General features: G+C 45.0%; 1 protein-coding gene across 6 annotated transcripts in view; it reads right to left on the reverse strand.

Moving 5' to 3' along the window:
- Positions 1 to 23,183, reverse strand: part of RGL1 (ral guanine nucleotide dissociation stimulator like 1) — a 147,119-nt gene that overhangs the window by 1,046 nt on the left and 122,890 nt on the right. For 3 of the 6 annotated variants that reach the window (XM_079108019.1, XM_079108021.1, XM_079108017.1), the window contains 8 exons: positions 21,682 to 21,771; positions 19,391 to 19,477; positions 17,854 to 17,886; positions 15,180 to 15,301; positions 13,317 to 13,406; positions 10,959 to 11,145; positions 6,976 to 7,230; positions 1,539 to 1,653 (listed from right to left, as the gene is read on the reverse strand). In XM_079108019.1, coding sequence (XP_078964145.1) covers positions 1,539 to 1,653; positions 6,976 to 7,230; positions 10,959 to 11,145; positions 13,317 to 13,406; positions 15,180 to 15,301; positions 17,854 to 17,886; positions 19,391 to 19,477; positions 21,682 to 21,771 — 979 coding nt within the window. Of the gene's footprint in view, positions 1 to 1,538; positions 1,654 to 6,975; positions 7,231 to 10,958; positions 11,146 to 13,316; positions 13,407 to 15,179; positions 15,302 to 17,853; positions 17,887 to 19,390; positions 19,499 to 21,681; positions 21,772 to 23,183 lie in introns of all 6 variants that reach the window. The other 3 variants (XM_079108018.1, XM_079108020.1, XM_079108016.1) reach the window with 1 other exon arrangement.

A 23,183-nucleotide genomic window follows, 5' to 3' on the forward strand; every position in this document is an offset into this window, starting at 1 on the left:
AAACTTATTTTTGTTTTTATTTTTAAGAGATAATTTATGGTATTTAGCACTCAGGGGTAACAGGTTTCTTAAAAAAAAAAAAAAAAACTTGAAAGAATAAAAAAAGAAAATGTTGCAGTTTAGCTTTGTGGCAGTAGAGTTGGGGAGGTGACCCACAGAAGCATCTAATTCTGGAATAGGGGTGAAGAAGCCTCAGAAAAACTCTACAGCTGAGACCCCATCGGGTTCTAAATAACTCTGGTACATTGTGTGCACAGAACAACCCCCTCAAAGGGTCCCTGGGATCCCACCCACACATTTCTGCTACGTGTCACTTGGCAGTTCCTCAGAGCACTTTCGGGAACATTATTTTCTGTCATCTTCAGCATCACTGTGGTGCATGAGGAATCAGAAGGGTATTGTCTCCATTTAACTGATTACAGCCCATAGCCGGGGAGGTCAAGGGCTTGCCTGAGCCCACACATCTGGTGGGCAGATGGGTCTTGGCTGAACCTCGGGGCTCCTGGGTCTCCACCCAGGTGTTACCATGGGCCACATGGTAAAACTCCAGACCACTTTTGGGCTTAGAATTTTAACTGCAACTGCACTAAAAAGTTAGAACCCAGGAAGTTTTGTCCTCCCACTGAAGGAATGACAGAACCTCCAAGAGGCAGCTGAAGGAGATTCTCAGAGGCTGTCAGTTTTCATCTTGTGGAAAAGGCACCTAATTTAGTTTTAGCCCTTCTTCTCTGAATCCAAGAGCGAGTCCTGGGTGATTCACTGGTCAAATGGTGTGAACAGCTGCTCCCTCCACACTCCCAACTTGTAGGATTCTGCTCTTCCTTTCTGGGGAGGGCCCTCGTTGCGGGTGAACAGAGCCTTCCATTAAGACACTGCAGCAGTGTCAGCCATGTCAGCAGACAGAGCTGGCCTCAGTGACAATATGGGCTGCTGCTCTACACTGAAAGACACTTGCTCTGGCTGAGTCACTCCCTGTGCTGTGACAGAGGTATTATTAAGCAGCCTGTCTCCTCCTCTCAAGAAACCATCCCACTTCAAATTAGCAAATAGATACATCCAGAGGTGATTGGCTGGAAGAATGAGAAATTCTTCCATGGACTGCTAACTTTCAGGTTTGCACACCATGGAGAAACACATTACTGGGTAAAGGAGGTGTGGGGTCATCTGTAAAGACCCAACAGACTGCCCCCACCTACTCCTACCCCCTGACACACAGAGAGACCTTTCCCTAGAAAAATGCTCATGAGAAATATACAAAGAATGCGCCTGAGGGATTCTCAGCAAAAGTGCAGGATAAACAAGAGTTGGGGGCAGGGCGGGAGAAGCTGCTTGAGATGCTCAGTTCTCCAAGCGAAGTGACAGCATGATGGTCACCTTGCTGTTCATCCCTGCACCTTCGAAAACACCACTAGATTCCAATAATAAATAAATAAATAAACAAACAAACAAACAAATAAATAAATAAATAAATGATCCCCTTCTGCCTTCACCAACTGGGGAACAACATGGATCTGCTGTGACGAGGAGCACGTGCCCACCTTTGTCCTCCGAGATGACCTGCACCAGCTCATACTCCTCGGCTGGATCTGAGTCCAGGTTGTGCTTCAGCATGGCTCTCTGGATCACCGCGGGGGTTTTGTCTTGGCTTGTTAACTGCAAAAACAATGAATTTTTGTAAAGTAGCTTCAGGCTTCCTAGGAGAGTTCTCCTGAGAGAAAGACCTCTACAATGAAAACTACAGAACATTAAAGAAAGAAACTGAGGAAGACCTGAGAAGATGGAAAGATCTCCCGTGTTCTTGGATAGGCAGAATTAATATTATCCAAATGGACACACTTCCAAAGGCACTATACAGATTTAACTCAATTCCAATTAAAATCCCAATGACATTCCTCATAGAAATAGAGAAAGCAATGATGAAATTCATCTGGAAGCACAAAAGACCCAAAATAGCCAAAGCAATCCTGGGCAGGAAGAGTGATGCAGGAGATATCACAATACCAGCCTTCAACTATACTACAGAGCAACAGTAACAAAAACGGCATGGTATTGGCACCAAAATAGACAGGTAGACCAATGGTACAGAATAGAGGACACAGAGGCAAACCCACATAAATACAGTCACCTCATACTAGACAAAGGTGCAAAAACATACATACAATGGAGTAAAGATAGCCTCTTCAACAAATGTTGCTGGGAAAACTGGAAATCCATAGGTAGTAAAATAAAATTAAACTTCTATCTCTCACCCTGTACAAAACTCAACTCAAAATGGATCAAGGACTTAAGAATTAGACCAGAGACACTGCACCAAATAGAAGAAAAAGTAGGCCCGAATCTCCATCATGTGGCTTAGGGCCTGACACTCTTATTCTTGCTGCCTTGTGTTGTGCAAAAATGTCTGGGAAAAGGGACTGGTGGCATGAGAACAGTGGCCTAAGAACATTAAAATGGGGAGAACACCTGTACTGCCTGTTGTCCCCACACTGGTCAAGGTCCCAATGAAAGAATATATCCATGAGGGGATGGTAGAAAATGTAAAGTACTCTCAGTGCTGGAACAAGATGATGCTGGTGTGCTGAGCTGCTGCTCTGGGACCAGTTACAGTAAGTGGGATAGAAATGGTTACGGCTCTGCCAGAGAGCACAAGTGACCCCATGTAATCCCCTCCTTGGTACGTACCAAGAGGAATGGAAGCAAATGTCCAAAAAAGGACACACACACAAATATTCAGAGCAGATTTATTCATAATAGCCCCAAAGTAGGATCGACCTGATTCTCCAGCAACAGGAGCACAGAGTTGGCATGAAGAAACTATAGCATATTCACAACAGAAGGAACCCACAAGTGGCAGGTGCAAAAATGCGGATGAATCTCAGAAGCCAGGCACAAAAGATGGCATATTACTGGAATTTATCCTTTCAAAAACAAAATGAACAAAACACTCCTAATCTGTGATATTAGAAAATTAACCTCAAGGTTAAGAAGGACTGGTTGGAAGGGGCACAGGGAATTGTGGGGGTGGAAATGTTCTCTATTTAGATTTGGAGTGGTGGTTTTGCAAACATATAGTTACTAAAACTCAAAGAACTGAACACTTAAGATCTGTGTATGTAATTATGTATAAATTATGTTTCAATAAAAATCAGCTTCTAAGTATCTTAAAAGCACAAGTCTGATCTCTTCATCCCTGCCCAGCGGCCAACCAGTGCAGGGCAACACTGGAGGGCTGACTAGGTGCCAGACCTTGAGTGATTTCTTTAAATGTGAGAGAAGTAATGAAAACTCAGATTATTCTTGCTTAATGCTAAAAACTGTTCTCAATGGAGGTAAGAGGACTGCAGAGAGAACCCCCTCCACACACACACACACAGAGTCTAATCTTCTCCAAAACACTCTGCCAGCGCGATCAATCGAGGATGGCAGTGCCCAGATGCCTCCCTCTGCTCAGGCAGCAGCTGGTGTTTGTGATTCAATAAATGACATGCATTACAATGGGGTTCTTGTAAGCAATAGACCTCATTCACTTGTCTATTACCAAAATGTCTGGCATGTCCATTTGCAAGAGGAAAATAGGTGCACAGGAAATTCTAAAGGAGGAAAATAGTTTTTCAAGAGTTTGAAGGAAATTCTTTCCAAACTGGGTCAAACCAGACTAGCAGCATGAAGCTTAAGGAGAAAGGACACCACCTGGGGGTGAATGTGAGATAGGCTTCAGCCTTTTGTTTAAGGATTAAGCCAGGCCACAAAGTGAGGAAGGAGGCCAAAGGCTGTCCTTGGGATCCTAGTGCTTTGTACCTAGAAGCTACTGAGGGAAATTAAAGGTTGCAGTAACTAATAGCTCAGTGGTGTGGCCCTATGCTGTTATACTGAACCAGCACCGCCAACAGAGATAGGATGTGAGCCACTTGTCTATTTAAGTGTTTAGCAGACATAACTAAAAAGTTTTTGAAAAATAAAATTTAAAAAATTGTTTTTGCAGCACTGGGGATAGAACCCAGGGTCCCCCATGTGCTAGGCAAGCATTCTACCATTTAGCTACAACCCCAGTCCACCAAATAAATTTTAATATATTTTATTTAACCCAATGCATCCAAATTGTCAATATAAAATCAATACAAAAACTATTAATGAGATACTGTAATTCTTTTTTTTTTGTACCACATCTTCAAACCCTGGTATGTGCTTTATACTCACAGCTTGCCCTCATCTCAGTTTGAACTTGGCCTATTTTGAAAGCTCAATTGCCACACGTGGCTGGCAGCATAGTGAATGAGGCTTGGGTATCACTGTCACCCACATTCCTGAAACCCTAAGTACTGCATTATCTATTTAAGAGATCTCAGGAAACTAACGCTGTGATTGGCCTAATGGAGAGAAATGTCACTTAGAAAGCGTTGGACGTGGTGGTAGAAGACACCTCTCCATGGTCACTGAGGATGTGAGGGTTAAACTGTTGCTTCTCCTACCTTCTGTACCAGGCCTCAGTTCTCAATGGGGACTCTCGGGTCCCAGAGTCCCTGAGATCTTGGAAGGGATTCATGAGATCATTTTTGTAATAATACTAAGACATCGTTTGTCTTTTCTCTTGTGTCGACAATTCGTATTGTTCTTGCAAAGCAATGGTGGGGACGAGACCGCTGGCACCTTAGCCGGATCAGTGGGGCACACTAGCAGCCACAGTGTTCGCGACACCTACATTCACTCACTACCTCTCAGCAAACGTTCTGGAAGAAGATTGTAAGTAAAACAATGTTACTCTTTCACTGAACCATTTTTGGAAAAAATAGATATTTTTCAGTAAAAACATAATTTGCAAGAATGTGAAATGTGTTCATTGTTGTTGTTTTAAATTAATTAAAATATTTTTAAAATTTGTTTTAATATTTAATGTGGTAACTATCAATAGATACAACCTGTATTAGCCTTAAGCTCTTTGGAATAATTAACCACTTTTTAGGTTCTACAGGGGTTCTGGGACCAACAAGTCTGGGACGTGCCATTCGAGGCCAAACCTGGATTAAATGATTTCCATCCTCTGGGCGAGCTCACAATGTATTCATAAAGGGAATCCTGGGACCCAAGACGCCCTTCAGGCGGACTGTCAGGAGGAGACCACCGGAGTGGCATGTCACCACCTCCCCAGCGTGGGCCCGGACGCTGGTGTAGGGCTTCCCAGGGTGAGTGGCACCACCGTGTGTGACATAAAGAGCCACAGGCAGATGGCAGAGGTGTGCTTCTCCTGGAGGCAGCGCCTGCGCAGAGAGGACTCTGGAGGTCGTCTGTTAACAGACTGCCCACACTCAGCCCAGCAGCTCAAGACTCCCCGTGAAGGGGCTGGAAGATCCCGGCCACTCAATCTCCCCAGACCAGGCGGCGCACACGCTCACGGCACGCCCCACAGTGTCACTCCTGGGCGTGCGAATCCATGCTACACCTCAGAGACACTGCAGAGTTAGGTGGCAGAAATGACTTGTCTCCGGATGGCACAAGTAAGAGAAGCATGTGAGCAGGCCACGCTGAAAAGACAACCTGACACGCAGGACCTTCCCTGCCCCTCTGGTGCTCCTGTATCAGCCCCTTCCTCCCTCCCAGTTCAGCTGGCCTCGTCCCACACGACGGTGTCCATGCTAGGGGCTGCATGGCTCCCAGTACTGAGCCAGCACTGGCCGTCCACCACCCTGTCTCTGACTGTCCACTAGACCAAGCCGTCAGGATGTCCTCCTGGTGTCTCTGACTCAGGTGCCCTCCCAAGCCTCCTCCTCCAGTGGTCAGCACCTCACTTGGGAGTCACCGACTACAGCCAGCGGCCTGGACAGCCTCTCACCCTCCCTTCCTTCCTCACCCTCCCCAGAGGAACCAGAAGCTGCAATAACATCTCCTAAGAGGCTTCCCTACCTTCTCCACCACACGTCTGTCCTCAGCCCACTTCACCTCCCGCCTTGCCTCCGCCTTGGTCTCCCCTGCTCTCCAGCGGCAGGTCTCCCCAGGGCTAGCTGCTTTCCTAATGATCAAGTCTGATGGCTACTGAAAAGCCCACTCTGCAGGATAAATATAAACTCCTTCATGGGTCACAAGACCCCGTCCAATCTAGTCTGGCCTCTGTTAAGCATTTAGTATATTCTGAATAATGCTGTATGATCTCCCTCTTTTTATTATAACTTCCTCAAAGACAGAAATGTCTCTTTCTTGTCCCCATCCTCAAAGCTGGGTCCCTCAACCAGTATACAGCGACAGCTCAGTAGCTACTTCGTTGATTTGAGGAATGCCTTAGCAAAGCTTTTCTCTGGAAGGTTAAAGGAGAGCGCCCCCACACCTCGGCTTGTGGGAGCTCACTGGGCCCTTACAGAGGCGAGTGGGGAGAGAGGCCTGGAATGACTCTGGATTTTGCCGCAGAGGAGAATCTGACTTTGAATACATGACAGGCCCTTTACAGCAAGGGGTCTGTTCTTGTAATAACATACTAGACTTCGCACACCCACTACGGAAGCTCTGTGCCTCTTCCAGAAAGATGGCCATTATTAAAAGCAGTTTTGAAACTATCCTCAGGAAAAAGCAGTTTTTATAAGAAACTCGAAACTGTATTTCCAGTTTGGTTGTTCACTTTAGTAACTAAATCCCAATAACTAAAGGGAAAAAAAAATTTCACCAGGAAACACATGACTAAGAATGAACATTGACTCAATTATAAATCCTGAGGCAAGACGACTTCCAAGGTTGGGAGCTAGGGCCTCTTCCCTGGACACATCCATACGGTCTCCCAAACTGAAAACTTTGAAAAGGATGACATCTAACTGGATGAATAATTTTTCCATGTAACAATTATATCCTACGTGCATACTCTATGCAAATACACCACTAGTCCACATCCACATCCGCCATGCTTTATGTCTCCCCGTGTGAATGTGCAGATGCGGGACTGTCACACGCACTTTGGGGTCCTGGGGGGACAGCCGGGCGGAGACGTCCCCTTACCACGATGCTCTTGTACATGTTGCCGTTGTTGTCTTCCACACTGATGCGGATCACGCAGGTGTCCTCGTTCTGTTGGTTGTAAACAGGAGGCAGCACTGTAGAGGTAATGGATGTCACGGAGACGGAGCGCTTGTGGATTTTGGGGTTGTTGTTGCAGGATGGAGGGGAGGAGAGGGGGTTGATTAAGGATGACATCCCTGAGGAGTTTGTGTCCATGGAATGGATGGAGGAACAGGAGGAGGAGGACTCAGAGAGCTGGAGGAGAGAACACATCCCCGAAGGAAACTATTAGAACCTGCACAACAGTGGGCTTTGCAATTTTCAAAGCAGAAATAGCTACAGAGAGCAATGAACTTCCCATATTTCCCCACAGCAACTTGTCCCTGGTGTGAGCACCTCCCACCCCCATGGCACATGGTTTTCTGTGACAGTGTGACCTCATCACCATATCCCAGTTTTCAGCTGTTCTTACGAAAGCTGACCAGCAGATGGCAGCAGATACCACAAACCAGAGGCAATGTGGGCTTTGGAAGGAAGGAGGCTTAAAAGGGTGGAGGAAAGTTTACCAACAGTTTACTCAACCTTATGGCCTTGAGTCCCCAAAGTTCTCAACGTGGCCACGGAGATCATTCTAACCCGATTCCACTTCATAATTGGATTTTGTCGTAGGAGGAAACGTCTGTCTTTTTAGATATTTCTAGGATGAGGACCACAGATTACCAAGCTCCGGGTGGAACATTCCTGCTGGAAAGGCCCTTGGAGGTCACCTGACCCATTCCCCTTTCTAAGGCTGCGGAGCCTGAGACCCAGAGAGAACCCTGGCTCCAGGCTCACCCAGCTAGCTGACCACACCACCACCACAAGCACCAGTTGCGTGACTCCCACTGTCGTGTTCACAGAGCAAGCACCTAGCTGGGGCTCAGCCTGCTCTGGAAGTTAATGTGGGGAGTTTACCCAGCATGCCTTGCTACGTTCAGGCCTGTGAGCTGGTGATACATGTTCACATCTTACCTCATTTAGATCTCACAACTTTCTTGTGAACAAAAAGCAGAGCATCACATTAAAGATGAGGAGAATAAGATTCAGAGAAATAAAGTGACTTGTCTAGGAGGATACGGCCTTTGAGCAGCTTTGCCACTTTCCACACTGGCTGCTAGAGCCAGCCATGGATATTTTCATGTTCTATGTCAAGGACAGTTGAGGAATGGGGTGCTACAGTTATTGTGCTTTCCTGATCAGTCATATATTTATCATACACGCAATAACAATGGGCAAATAAAGAGGAAGCTTAAAATTCAATACAAGGTATTCCCCCTGCAAAAATCATTAGGCTCAATCATTCTAGAGATCAATTCTCATTGCAGAAAGTTATAAATAATTTCTTAGAATGAGTGATGCTAAATGATACCATACTAATCTTATAAATTATTCCAGAAGCCACTTAGAAAGCAAGAGTAATGTCTTCCATCCTTGTTTGCCCTTCTGTGGGAATGGAGTACAAAATTTCAGCTTTCTGATACTCTGGCTTCTAAGGAAAATGGAGTTCACTTTGTCATATTCCCTGGGGGCTTCTCCTTCCGGTGGGTAACTAAACATTAAGCTCTGCTGCGTGGTTTGTTTGATGACAGCCAGGAAGCTGATATGATCATCCTGATAGGGAGTCTAACTGTAGCTCTACCATAATGGGGTTTCATTGCCTTTTTTTGGAATCTTTTGCTCACATTTCCAAGTGAGTGGGTGTGGGGTAGAGGGTGGGGAACTGTAGCAGCGTGGCTCCTCTTGCAGATGTATCAGCCATGAGAGGCCCACTTTCCGACTACTGGTTCCATTTTCTCACCTTCTTTTTCCTCCGAGCGAGCTTCTTCCTTCTTAGATTTTCCATGATTCTAGCAACATTTATAATCAAGGCAGATCCTGAGGATGCCTGGGTTATAGTAGTTCTAATGATGAATAGTTCCACCTAATGAGCCCCCAAATCCTTCCAGAGAACTGAAGTGGTGGTGAGAAGTGTAAAAACACATGGTCCGAAATCAGATCAGAATGAAGCCAGAGGAGCGCTAGTTTCACCTCGCTCTTAGAGCCACCTCACAGCTAGCCTGTGGAAAGGAAGGGTGGCAGTCCTGAGGGCTGCGGGCGGAGGTGTCCTCACAGGATGCAGAGCAGAAGGACCGTGGAAGTCACCCAGGCCCAGCTGCGCACTGAGCAGAGAAGCAAGGGCCTTTCCCAGCGACATGCCAGGACTCTGCGGCCCAGGAACTCCTTGCACCCGAGCAAGCATTCATCTTTAAATGTGCAGAAACTCCCAACTCTGAGGAGAGTTCATCCAAGGAATATGAAGCCATGATTTGCACAAGAAGTCAGAGTGACAGCACGGTGAGGGATGAGACCAAAGAAAACACGGAGGTGCGAGCGACAGCACTATGGGCTCCTGCAGTGTTTGAAGAGGAATGGTCTGCACGTGGACACGCTTCCTTTGCACCTCCAGGTGCGGAAGCGATCCCACCTCCTTTCCAGACAGGGAGGAATCCCTCGCAGACACGGGCAATGCCTCAGAAGCCCCTGTGTGCACTGTCGTCATCAGCTACTGGACGCGACAGCACCGGAACCCATGGGAAAGCGAAGGAGACTTCATTCTAGGTGTGGACGGATCCAAGGCTGTGCGTCAGGCAGGCCATGGAGAAGGGTTACCCTCCTGGTTTAGGAGACATGACCCCCAAGACGATGGACAATCCACAGATATCAGTGGAGCTTTTCCTTCAACACTGGGCGCGTGAAGGACTGAACTCCCTGGACTCAAAGCAGAAAGGAGAGTAATCCAACTGGGTCAGCATTTGAGTATCTATCTCTTTCTAATGACACCCGAGCATGATGCCACTACTGGACAGTCACTTCAGGGTTCCTGGATTGCCATTGCTGCTGACATGAAGAATCGCACAGGTCCCCTCACTGAGCAGTAGGATACAAATGAAGTGACAGAACTGTAACCAGCATTCCACCTCATCGGCCCAAACTCAAGCTAAGAGGCCAGAAGTCACCACCCAGCAAGTTTGGTGGCCAAAAATCCCCACCAAATGGCGTAAGTTCCAGTCTAGCAAAGCCAATCTCTGATGCAAGCCCAGTAGGTTGAAGTAGATGTGTGTGATTCTTTTTATGTACTTATGTAGCCATGACAAATGGAAAGGCTCCATGGGAATTCCTTTCTCTCTTCTCATCACTGTCCATTTGTCCCAGACACGTGAGGCTGGACATCATTGCCAACTCCTCACCCCACCCTGTGACCTGCAACCACGCTCTTTGCCACTCTGTCACAGGGAGTGTATTTCCTGTGAGATCTGGCCATGTGATGCATTAGCCAATGTAATGTGGGTAGATAGCCAATTAAAGGCTTGCTGTGTGCTTGCAGGGCTGGACTCGCGCTCCTCCTCAGCTGTCTTAGCAAGCTGGGCCAGCCTGAGTCCAAAGAGGGGCAGGAGGTGAAGCAGACTTGGACCAAATTGTGGCCTAGGGCCAAGCCTGACACACATCAGTCAACCCCTTAGATGTATGAGAAAGAGTAAATGGCTGCTGTCTCAAGTCGCTGTCTTGGAGTGGTTTGTTACGCAAGATTATTGTGGTAAACACTTGGCTAAGGCGAGGGATGGCACCAACAAGTTGACACATCTGTCTCTGGCTTTTGCACTCCTTCTAAGCAGTCCTGCTTCTCCTGAATGAAGTATAGTTTATGTGACAGGTCACAACCCTCCAGGACCTTTAGGTGGTTATAGAATAGTGCAAAAGCCAAATGAAGAAAACGACCTTCTTACTGTTTTTACACTGATTTCTGTAAGGAAAGGGCTGCAGATTGAACTCTGATTTTGACACCTCTTAAACACTTGACTTTCAAAATATTGTAGAGTGATGAACTTGAAAGCAGACATTCCTTGTGCGGCAAATACCACGTCAGGAGCCTGCAGCAGGAATAAAGGCAAGGGCTAGGTGTATACCTTCTTCTGAGGCTCATCGGGTGTGTCCATGGGAGTGATGGAGCCCTCCTCGGCCTCGGAGTGGTTCGACTCGCAGGATGACACGCTGACGGAGTCCATGCTCTCCCCAGAGCTCCCGCTGGCCGTGGACTTGGGCTGCTCTTTGGTGGGAGTGCTACTGGTGATGATGTCAGACCCCAGAAACAGTCTGCAAAATAAAAGACACCAAGCGTTGGGGTCATTACAAATCTGGAATCCATGACGGAGCAAATATTTTGTGTTGATTAAGTTCTTGATGTTTTCTCAATCTTGTAATCTTGACAGGTCATTAGTTATTTTAGGACAATGTTTGCTATAAATAGTTTCTGACTAGCAGTTAATATTTTGTCCCAATAAGTTATTTCCAGCTTCAAAGTACATGTAGATTGCTTAGCTGAATAAACTGGGGTCTCTTTAGGTCAATGGCCCTCCATTTTTTAACTGTCTATGGACCACTTGAGCAGGATCAAAATAGGACCACCACACCCTATCACTCCCTACCCTAAAATGAATTTCATGGGACTCAAGAAGGTTGTCATGCTTCTGATAAGAAAACAAGGAGGAAGATTTCAGCTTCCAACAATCTGGTGACCTACAATAACTGAAACCCCTCCCCTATAAAACAGGGTATAAAACTCCTTTTAGTTGAGCTTGCAAGACAGTAAGGGAAATCCCTATAGGACATAAATGAAAAGGAACTGAAAACTGGAAGCATGTGAGCTACTTCTCCAGTTGCTCTGGTTGATAAGTGGGAGGCACGAATCTTGGCATATTTTTAAGAAATTTTATTAACACATATTAATTATACATATTAATGGGGTTCAGAGTGATTTGCCACATATGCATATACTGATGTACTGATCATGGTTTCTAATACAGAGGACTTAGAGAGGAGGGCTTCTCTTTATAAAAGTTGGGGAGTTAAAACCAAAACCAAATAAAGTTAGGATCCTCAAAAGTCTGTACTCTTAGTAAAGAGAATGGCTAGAAAAATATCTTCCTACTGAAAGAGGAAGATAACAGGGAAGCCTGTCTGTCTTGGATGGAAGAAAAATGTCTCCTTTGAAATCATGCACAAGCCTGGCCTACATTGCACACTGATTTGCTATCTGTGTGGTCTAGAAGGTAGGAACTCCCAGGTGAAGACACCCCTGGGAAAACTTAAAGGAAGGGAAAAGAAATGAAAGAAGAGTTACAGGGAGGAGATGAGAGGAATGGACAGGAGAGACGAGGAACGAAGGAAAAAGATAAATCTTTCTGGAAGGATATGCCTACAACCAGGCTATAGAGAATTCCCTGATAAAAATGAGCTCTCAATAAAAAATAACAAAAATACATACAAGGAAATATTCCACTCAAAGAGAAAATCAACAGGCATAACAAACAACAGGTTTATTTTATTTTATTTTATTTTATTTTGGTACTGGGGCTTAAACCCAGGGGTGCTTATGCCCTGAGTCACATCCCCAACCCTTTTAGGGTCTAGCTAAGTTGCTTAGGGTGGCTTTGAACTCACAATCCTCCTGCCTCAGCCTCCCAAGCCGCTGTGATTACAGGTGTAAGCTACCACGCCTAGCTCAAACAACAGTTTAGACTCCTGAAAACTTCAGATATGAGAACTGTCAGAAACAAACTTGTAATTTACTCATTTATTCAACAAATGTTTGCATGTCTACCATAGACCAAGCTATAAAATAAGTATGATTTAGAATATGAAGGACCTAAAGAGATGAAAATAAAAACAAGAGTTTAGAGCAAGGCACTCACAAAAGAACAAGAGAATAATTGGAAAAAAATTTTGCTTCTATGTGGACAATATGATGACTTAAACTAAAAACTCAGTAGAAGGGTTAAACAACTGAGGAAGAGAAAACTCATTGCTAGCTTCACAAAAAATTATGAATGGATCTGAAAAAAAATCCTCAGACATCAGCATCAAAGATAAAGACAAGGCAACAGAGCTTAAAAGACGGGATTAGGAGTTTAGGTTTTATTTCAAAATACCTTCACAGGTTTCTATGCAAGGGAGAACAGAATCTATTTGCTCAAAAGATCACCAGGCTATTAGTGTAGAATGCACTGTCAGAGCGAGGACACAGCCTAGAGACAATAGAGATGTTACCAGCCTGGTCTACACAGGAGATGATGGAGGTTCACACCAGAGGAAGGAGCAGAGAGGGAATGAATGGATTTAACCAATGTTCTGAGCTCATGACAGAAAGATAAACTGTCTGAGTGCCCGTCACTTCTGCCCTGGCTCACGGAACCTGGCTGGATGCGATTCCTCTCCCCCCTCTTCTGAGACCTTCCTGGGCGGCAGGAGCCCTGGGTGGTACTCACAGGCTGAGCCTCTTCACCATGCTCTTCCGAGGCTTGGGAGAGGTGGTGCTGGCCTCAGCGGCTGCTTCGATCTCACAGGAGAGGGCGTAGCTGGGAAAGAGAGGGGTGCTTATGAGGTCGAAGCTGGGGAACTGAAGAGCAGATTTAAACTCACATGATGTAGGTTTTGTTTTACAGGAAGGCGCAGAATGTCGGAGGGCACTTACTTACAGGTCAGATCTTTAAAATTTCCATTGTGAGGCTCATTCCCTCGTCCCACCCATTGGCACCTGGATTCAGGCCCTCTCGTTCTGCAAGCTTCACATACAAGGATGGAACACTGCGGCGGCATCAAGAGCTGACTCCGCTGTCTCCTGATCGCCCTTCTCCCCTGCGAGGGCAGGGGAAGACTTTTCCTCCATTACTTCCCTTCTCTTTCTTCTCTACTACCTCCTTCTAATTACTTTGTGTATTTGTATACATGCACAGAGGATTTGCTTTTATCTCCAGGAAATGACAGAGATTTTGGTAAAATATCTGCCTTCAATGACTAGATGTAGGCAATTACATTATTATAAAGATATATACATATGACTATAAATACAATTCTTAATCACCAAAATGTCCCAAATTAAATGCTATGGATTTAGACATCTATATGCCAGGCTACGGGACAAGAGGAATTTATATCTGATTTGAAATGCCTGTCTCTCAAAAGCTCGTAGCTCTAATTAGCCAGAAGTATTTGGTTACTAAGCAGATGGAGAAGGCGGCCTGACACCAGCCATCTTCAGATCCCAGGTTGTCAATTCAGGCATCTCTGAGCTTGAATCCAAACACTGTCACTAGTCCTAATACTCCTCTAAATCTCAACTCCCCACTGGCAAATGCTACCTTTGCAGTCAGACTCACTCTCCGCTATGACAAACTTTGGAAGAAATTCCCCAGTCTATAGCAGGGATCAGCAAACTTTTTCTGAAAAGATCAGATAGTAAGTATTTTAGGCCTGTGGTCCATCTGGTCTCTGTTGCAGTTGCTCAGCTGTCTGTAAAGCCTGACATGAACCACAGATAAGATGTAAATGAATGGGCTGTGTGCCAACAAAACCTTATCTATGGATCCTGAAATTTGAATTTCAAATAATTGTCCCATGTCATATTACTATTCTCTTGTTTTTATTTTTCCCCATTCACTAAAAATGCAAAAACAAGAGGTGAATAGCCACCAGGCTACAGGAGAGGTCCAAACAGGACTGGGCCACAGCCAGGAAACCAGAGGCAAGGCGCTTTCTATGCACTGTTTTGAAACGTGGCCTATGCCCCACCCACACCAGAGTCCTCACTGCTCCCCCAAATGCCAGTGCCTGTCAGCTCAGTTTGTCTGCAGCGTCCTTCTCCACTTCTGGTGCGGTCTGCCCCTCCCAGCCCAGCCTGCGTGGCGACGCCCCTTATCTCCCTCCTCCTGGTCCCTGGCTGAAGGACGTGCTCCTGCCGAAGGTTCTGCAGACTGTGCTGACCCACCATATTTCAAACGTTCATGCATCTCTTGTGCTCCCTGAAAGCCAAGCCAGTTAACACTGTGACAAACGTGCGACCGTGCTAATGGAGCAGTGATGATCCAGTCTGGCAACGCTCTCCAAATGTGCTCACTTGAGCCTCAACATGAACATTTTACAGATGAGCATCCCAAGGATGAACTAAAGTAAAGATGCGTTCAAGGCCACAAGGGTAAGTGGCAGGCAACTCCTACAGTGTCGGTCCCACTTTTCCTGCTATGCCACGCTCCTTTGAAGACCAAGGACCTTGACCCCAGCTGCGGCCACCAAATGGCTGCTGAGTAAATGAAGGAGTGGGGCCCGGAGGCCACACTCCTCAGGCGGCCTACCTCTCCTCCTCCGTTAGGAGCTGCTGCCGCTGGAACCACTGGATGAACTTCTGGTCTGGGGTCATGCAATAGCTGTTGCAAGCCGACTGTAGGAGCTTTATTTGAGCAATCACTTCAAATTCCTAGAGCAGACAAAACAGCAAAAAGAAGTGAATAGTACGAACAACCAAATGGGATCTTTCAAACGTGAAAATTTAACACCTGAGGGTAATATGTGCAGAAAACCATCTAAGCAGACGCTGACATACTGCTTCATTCAAAATAAAATAGCTCAATAACTCTCAAAAGTTCCAACTCTGGGAGTGCAGGGGTGTAGCTCAGTGGTACAGCACTTGCCTAGTAAGCATGAGGCCCTGGGTTCAATCCCCAGCACTGCAAAAAGGAAAAAAAAGTCCACCTCTGAATCTTTGAAGTTCTTGTCTGCTTTAATTTCCCACCTTCTTTTCTCCTTGAAAAATTAATTCATATGAATAAAACAAGTCACCAAGGTCAACCAAAGTAGTCACCACTCAGTCACAATGGCTTCCTTTCTCTTTCCATTTTCGTCCTTGCAATAAAAAAGTTCTCTTTTAAGGTTTTAAGTTCTTTGTAAAATATGTGAAATTTTTCTATTTCTATTTCTTAAAAGACGACAAATACTTGAACTCGAGTATCTGTTCCCCATGTTCCCCATCCCCAGCTTCTTCAACCCCTACTTTCCCTCAATGAACAAGTTCTGGTGGGGCTGAATGTCTAAACAGTCCACGGTCTCATAAAGTTGACTGTTTAGATTTCCTGAATCCTTAGGTTTTTACTACCCCAGTAAATCATTTAACTAAGTCTTCTAAAGCTCACAAGAGAAGTAAGTACATAATTATGTCCAAACTTATTTATGCTTCATTAGATGCTTCAATTGTTTATATTTTAAGTCAGCAATGGATATAAGCCTTAGCTTTAGGTTTTATGTTCCAACGTTCCAAATGTTTAACATCTTAGTCTTAAAAGAAAAAAGATTATCATCCAGGCTTATTTTGGAGTTAAAGGACAAAGATGGGTTACCAGAGAGACATAACAGAATTTTTCTTTAAAAAAACAAAATAAAACAAAACATCATTACAGAACATGAGAAGTAAATCAAGCTCTGGCAGATTCTCTGGGTCTCAAGTTTCCATCCAATGTCCCCAGCACTTGGTCTCAATATTATCAAGGAATACTCATCATCATGCTAGAGAATAAAGTATACTCTGTGAGGGACAGAAAGTTTTCATGTGTCCAGATTAGTTTCTTATTATGGATGAACTCAGCCTGGTTATCTTACCTACGCTCTTGGTTTTAACTCCAAGGTCATTTCCTCCTGCAGGTTTCTTGGACCCTTCAGATCAAGGGCAGATGTCCCTCCTATGTGCTTCTTCAAGATCCACTACTTCTGCCCACAGCCCTTATCAGCTGTATTAGAACCACCTACTGATTTGCCTATCTCCATCCTGGACTGTATGCGTTATGTGGGTAGGGAGCTCTGGGTTTTCTCTGCTGCAATCCCCAAACCCCCACATTAGGTATACAATCAACATCTGTGGAATGAAGGAATGAGTCAAAAACCATCAGACAGCAGGACACTGTAAAGCATGCCTGTAATCCCAGTGACTTGGGAGGCTGAGGCAGGAGGATCACAAGTTCAAGGCCAGCCTCAGCAACCTAATGAGACCCTGTCTCAAAATAAAAAATAAAAAGGGCTGGGGAGGTAGCTCAGTGGTAGAGCACCCTTGGGTTCAATCCTGGTTTCAATTTTGCAAATAAAATAAGACAACACAAACAAATGGGAGCACCATGGGGTGAAGGGGTTTGCTCATTTTCCTCTAATCATTTAGATGTCTACTTAAATAAAACATTTGACACAAAGAACACAGCCAATATTCAAAGCTGATTTATCTTTTTTTAACATAGTTCAGAACTCTTCTATCCAGAGAAAGAGTCGAAGTGGAGTGGAACATGCCTCGCTTGCTGAGGAAAGGCACGAGTGTCTGCACCGAGCGGTGAAGGACATTTCCTTCAGCTCCCGAGCAGCCCCTCGAGAGGCCGCCTGCTTGATGAACTCTTCCATGTCGTTTACTTTTAGGAAACCTCTCTTCTTAATAGGGTGAGCTTATTTTTGAATTGATAAATAGAAAATGGTATGTTTGACATGAGGTTGTGAAATATGTATCCATTGTGGAGTGACAATGTGGAGTGACATTGTGGAGTGACTGATCCAGGCTCATCGACGTATGAACTACTTCGCACGCTACCTGTGAGAGCACTTAGCAATTCTGAAGTACACGATACATTCTTATTACTTCTGGGTGAATCTGTTTTTGCTGAAGCTAAGTGTAAAGAAGGGTGAGGAGGGGAAATTTATTCTTCATTTCTTAATGGGCTTTGGAGCCACAGGAAAATGTTTGTATGGCTCTGCTCCCAGGTGACTCTGGCCCAGTCATGTAATCCCTTGAGTCCTGGTTTCCTCACCTTCGAGCTGAGGATAACAGGGCTCCTGGAGGCTAATGGATGGGAACATGCCAAGCATGGTGCTATATGAACAATGTTCAATAAGTTCATCTTTTTTCTGCCTCTATGAAAAAAACCTTAAGTTTCTGCTTCTTTCATTTTTTTATGCCCAGATAAAGTAAAATGAAAAGCCACCATGAATACCTCTACTTACCCTTCTCCTTTTCTCAAAGTTTATCAATCCACCCTGAAAGAAAAAAAAAAAAAAAAAAAAAAAGATGACCAACCAAGTTACTTTTGAAACATAGCCCCAAGTTGTTCCAGGTCACATTAAAACAGATGAAAGGAATGATAAAGCCTAATTATTAATGATCCTATAAGTATGGCTACTACAGAGGAAGACAATCATCTTTTTCAAGAAAAACATTCTTTTAGCCTGGTGTGGTGGCACATACCTGCAATGTCAGCTATTCATGAGGCTAAGGCAAGAAGATCCCAAGTTCAAGGCCAGCCTGGGCAACCTAGCAAGACTCTGTCTCAAAATTTTTCAAAAGGGCTGGGGATGTAGCCCAGTAGTAGAGCACATGCATAACAACATGAGGCCCTGGATTCAATCCCTAGCTTAAAAAAGAATATTCTTTTCATTTATAATGGGCAGGTTACGTTTTCTTTTAAAATGTCTGAAATCAACTAAAACAGTAATGATGAAATATCACAAGTCAGAATCCAAGTATCTGCAGAGCCAGTGAAGACAAAAGCGTGAGTAAATATTCCATTACTCTTCTTCCTTGGTCAAAAGCAACAAAAACAGATGGTCACTGACTCATGCTGGAAACCAAATTGTCAATGGTTTATCAAAGGGGAAGTCACTTGTGCACAGCATCATGAGAAGTTAAGTTTCAATTCTTCATCCTCCTAGCCAACTCCTGTTCTCAGTTTAACTTCTGGATCTCTGGTCACTCCCCAAAATTCCCCAACACTGAGGGGTATTTCCTGAGATAAGCTGAGGCATGGTGTGGGAAAAGACAAGAGCTCTGGAAACATAAAATAAATGGAAATGTCCCCAACCCTTATCACACGGAGGTGAGCATACTACTCTTTTTAGTTAGGAAACAACGAGCTATGAAAATCCACAAAGCAGAATATGCTTAAAAACATAAGTCTTTCAAATACTGAATTCCCTTCCCACTTATGTCTTATTATTTACTAACAAAATTTGCTTGTTTGACTGGCTTTCACCTCTTTTCATGTTCCAGAATAAAGAGAGTGCAGATATGCACCCCAGAACAGGCAGCAACACAAAACACAATAAAAGAGGAGCAGTTTACACTTGGAAGTTCACAAAGCTACCTCCCTCCTGGCTTACTGCTAGTGCCAGGGCCACTGTTCCTTCAGCTCCGCCTCAGCGTCTGCCTCCACTTCCAGACTCACTTCCAGATCTCACTCCAATCCCCGTTCTTAACAAGGCCCTCCCACCACAGCCCCTGGCGTTACCAATCATGACTACAGTGATTTCATAGAAATTTCCATTTCTATCAACTGCTGCCTACTTTGCTCTATCATTCCTTCCACTGGCTTCTGAGTCTCAGCTGAGACCATCTTCTGGTGTTATTCTTTGTATTTCTTGTAGCATCCAGCACAATACCATGTGCATTACAGGCTCTCAATAGAGAGTGACAGAAGCAAATTTCTCTTCTAAAAATCCAAGGAGAAAGCCACAGGCCCAATTGTGACACCTGCATGGAGCTCACCTCGATGTAGTCCTGGAGAGCAGTGTCCAGCATGGTCAGGTCAGTCAGGAAGGTGCCCAGGTAGGGTACAGTTCCCTGCATCACACCCTGGGAAAAATCGGAGAACAACTATCTTTATTGTTATTGAAAAGTTTAAAGGTTTCAGTAACCTTCATACTAGAGGACATGGACCCGGTCAAGGACTAATTTGGAGCTATTAGTAAAAACCTCCATGACAGAAAAATTTTAAAACCCTTCACAAATAGCAAAGGAACTCCATAATCTAAAGTCTAGCTTTCAAGTCATAACAACTAAGCCTCAAAACCAGGAAATCACAGACATACATTCAAATGTGTTCACAGTAGGTTTTATATTTTGCTGAAACTCTGGTAAGTGGGTCATCTGTTTGCTTTCAGAGTATGTGGACACTCACAGTGGTTTGGAATGGCACTGGAAAGTGGTGGCCTCACCACTGGTAAGAGAGGGCCACCACGCAATGGGTAAGTGTGCATTACGAGAGTACAGGGCGCCATGTTTAAAATGGCCTCTTGGGCTAGTCTTAGTGACTTACTTTCAAAGATGTAAGAAAGGGAAAAATAGTAGCCTTAAGGAAAGAAACCTAGCAAACTCTACCTTGACCATGTGATGAAGATCTACATCAGCGGTGGCATCATCAGTTGTGACACCAGATGACACCATTTGCTACTTGATATGAAGTGACAAGAAGGGCACTTCTTGTCATTCTTCAAAAAAAACTATAACCTTAGTCTACTCACTAGAAAAGCAAAGACAAACCCAGACTATAGGACATTGTACAGGACACCTGAACAGTACCCCTTAGGACTGCCCAGGTCATGAAAAACAAGAGAAGACTGAGAAGTCATCATGGATCAAAAGAGCCTGGGAGGACGAGGCAATTATATACAGTGTCCTATGCTGGAAGGGTCCGGGAACTAATGGGAAACTGGTGAAATCCAACCAAGTCTGAGTTTTAGTTAACAGTATTACACCAGTGTCAATTTCTTAGCACTGACAGATATGCCATGGCTACAGAGGAGCCTAACAATGGGAGAAACTGGGTGAAGGGTTTACAGAAACGTTAGGGTTTACAGTAGTCTTTGTTATTATACTTGCAACTTTTCTGTACATCTGCAATTATTCCAAAATAAAGAGTTCATTTTTTTTCCAGAACTGCCCACTGGAAATGAAGGTAGAAGGGCTTCAACAAGACTGCAGGTTTCTCTGTGTTCCTCTCACAAGGCCACCAAGGCACTAAGCATTCTGCAGGGAAAATTAAAAGGGGCTTCCAGGGACATCTTATCCTGAATGCATGAAGGTACTTGGGGAAATTCTGGCAGGAACAGCCTCAATTGGGGCAAGGCCAGGCTGCTTTGGCACGAGGCTGGACACTTCCCCAGCCAGTTCACACCAAGGAGGATTTTGTCCTTCAGGAACTCCCTGTCAGCTGCAGTTTGTCCTTCTCATTATGTGGACAAGGTCTCACCCTGAACTAAAAAAATCTTCTCCCCCACTTTGGTAACAGCTATTTTTAACTTGTCTTTGAACAACCACGAAAGTTTGAAACACTGTGAGTTTTACAGACTTTATGTTACAGACGACTCCTAGCATTCAAAATATTTTTGATTTATGTCCAACTTTCCAAAGAAGGAGAAAATCCTTTTAAGGCAGGGATGAGAGTATTTATTTTGTCATTCTCTAATCTCCTATTTCTAAGCTAAAGGCTAGGCATTTAAAAGACTGAATGATCATAATAACTATCTTTCAATTTTAAGAAGAGAGTTTGGGTACTCCTTTGAGTATTGAAAAACTAGAAAGGTTTGGTTAGTCCCTGGGATTGGTAAGGAGAGCTGGGTAATGTCTATAGAATTTGGGAAGAAATGAAATGATCTCTGAGTACAAAGACCAAATCCTCCTGCTGGCAGAGAACCCCTTTCCTCCGTCATCATCTGTCAAAAGCTGAGGAAGGCAGGAAGCCCAGGAGGCTTCCAGGCCAAGCTGGCCCAGAACCTCAGTGCAGGAGAGGGTGGGGAGAGCACCTGCTGCAGACCTGCCCTCACTGTCAGAACAGAACCCTTCCAGAACATGATTGGCAGCTCTTCATGTTCATTTCCTACTGGGTCAAATGGGAATAAGAATCTTTCCTAAGAACTCCCAGGCCTGCTAAGAACAAATGAAGTCAAGCAAGGAAGCCCTGCAGATGGGAAGATACTGTGCCCTGCAGGCCCAGCGGCCCAGCCACCTCCATAGGCCGCTCTCCCTGGGCTCTCGGGGAGGAAGAAGGCGGGACATACCATGTCCTTCTGGAGCTGGAGCCGCCTCTGAGTTCGTTTCTGGTTTTCCTTCACACTGCTGTCCAGATTTGCAAACTTGGAGGTTCCCTCCTAAGAAAGAGCACACGGAGAGCCAAGTGACGGAGGAGGCCACTCTAGGGAGAAGGAAGGGGCAACTAGCTTCTGGGACACATCAGCACCCTCTGCACAGGTCTCTGGATGCACGCAAAGGAAGAGCCCTCCACTAAGAAGTGCTTGGCTGGCTGCTGGCACGTGGTCGCACTGCGAGGCCGGGGACCTGGATGATCCTGTTCTATAAGAAGAGTGTCTGGTTTGTTTATGAAATTGATCATCGCTACAAGGCAGGCAATTCCTGGAATGAAGACATTTTTACATGTCCTAAATTTCACTCAGAATGATCTTATGTCCATGAAATGAAGACCTCTTCCTCTGCACACTGTGCGATTTCTTGACATTGGTCTGAAACAGATGTGCCAGCATTCTGTGAAAGGAAAAGGACTCATTCTGCGGTATTTCTTAGCTAAATGAAACTGCTGTCCTGGAAGCTTCCTGAGGAAGTCCAGGATCCTGGCACATCACCAACTCATGAAAGCTAGGCCTGCACGTGTTTGCCCCTGTTCCCAGTCAGTGCTCCTAGGTTGCCTCCAAGGTTTGCCCATCTACCCTTTCTCCTGGCGCCTGAGGACAGACGGCCAGCCTTGCTCTCCTCCTGTTGACGGGAACAGCAAACTCTTCTACATGATTAATCACGAGTTTGCTGACTGCACACAAAGTGTTTTGGGTCTGTGGTTTCAGGGTCTTGTTAAGTTCTTGTTTTCCAGAAACTGCATGAATGGGAGGCAAATTTCACAATTCAGTAGTACCTCTCCACTCGTTTCTCCTGAGTCAGTTTTTCCTGGGTTTACTATGTAACCTTAGCATGTGACCTCTCACTACTGTACAACTAGAAGATGGCTCTTTTCCAGTACCATGGCCTTGCTGATGGTGGTAAGGCCCAGACATGGTCTATCATTAACCAGTCTTAACTGAGGCCCCGGTACACCATCAGGGATGGAACCCACGGTGACTCATTACCTATTTCAGTTTTCCCTACTACAAATGATAATAAGAACAGCCACCATTTAATGATCCCCCTGGGGGTGCATGATGATAGCCTAATTCATGCCACTTCCTGTGCTAGGTGATTCTGAGTCTTCTCAAATTCTTAAGAATTTGCTTGCATGAAAATCCACGCAGTCTGACATGATCATGAGTGTGCATGACTTTCTAATGGGTTGATCCTGCAGAGGAAATGACTGCTGATGCAGCAAATTTCTTCCTAAGGATTTCTGAAAAGTTAAAGAGTTCCTAAGCATCACAGAACAACAGAGTGGTGGGGATCCTACCACCGAGGACCACCTCCGCATTAGTGGGAAAGACACAGACCTGCAGTGGGGAACTGACCCCTTGTTCGCTCAATGCCTTCGACACTTCAAGAGAGTGAGATTCCACCCTTGGCTGCA

Source organism: Sciurus vulgaris (assembly GCF_902686455.1).
Source record: "Sciurus vulgaris genome assembly, chromosome: 12".
Taxonomy (NCBI): domain Eukaryota; kingdom Metazoa; phylum Chordata; class Mammalia; order Rodentia; family Sciuridae; genus Sciurus; species Sciurus vulgaris.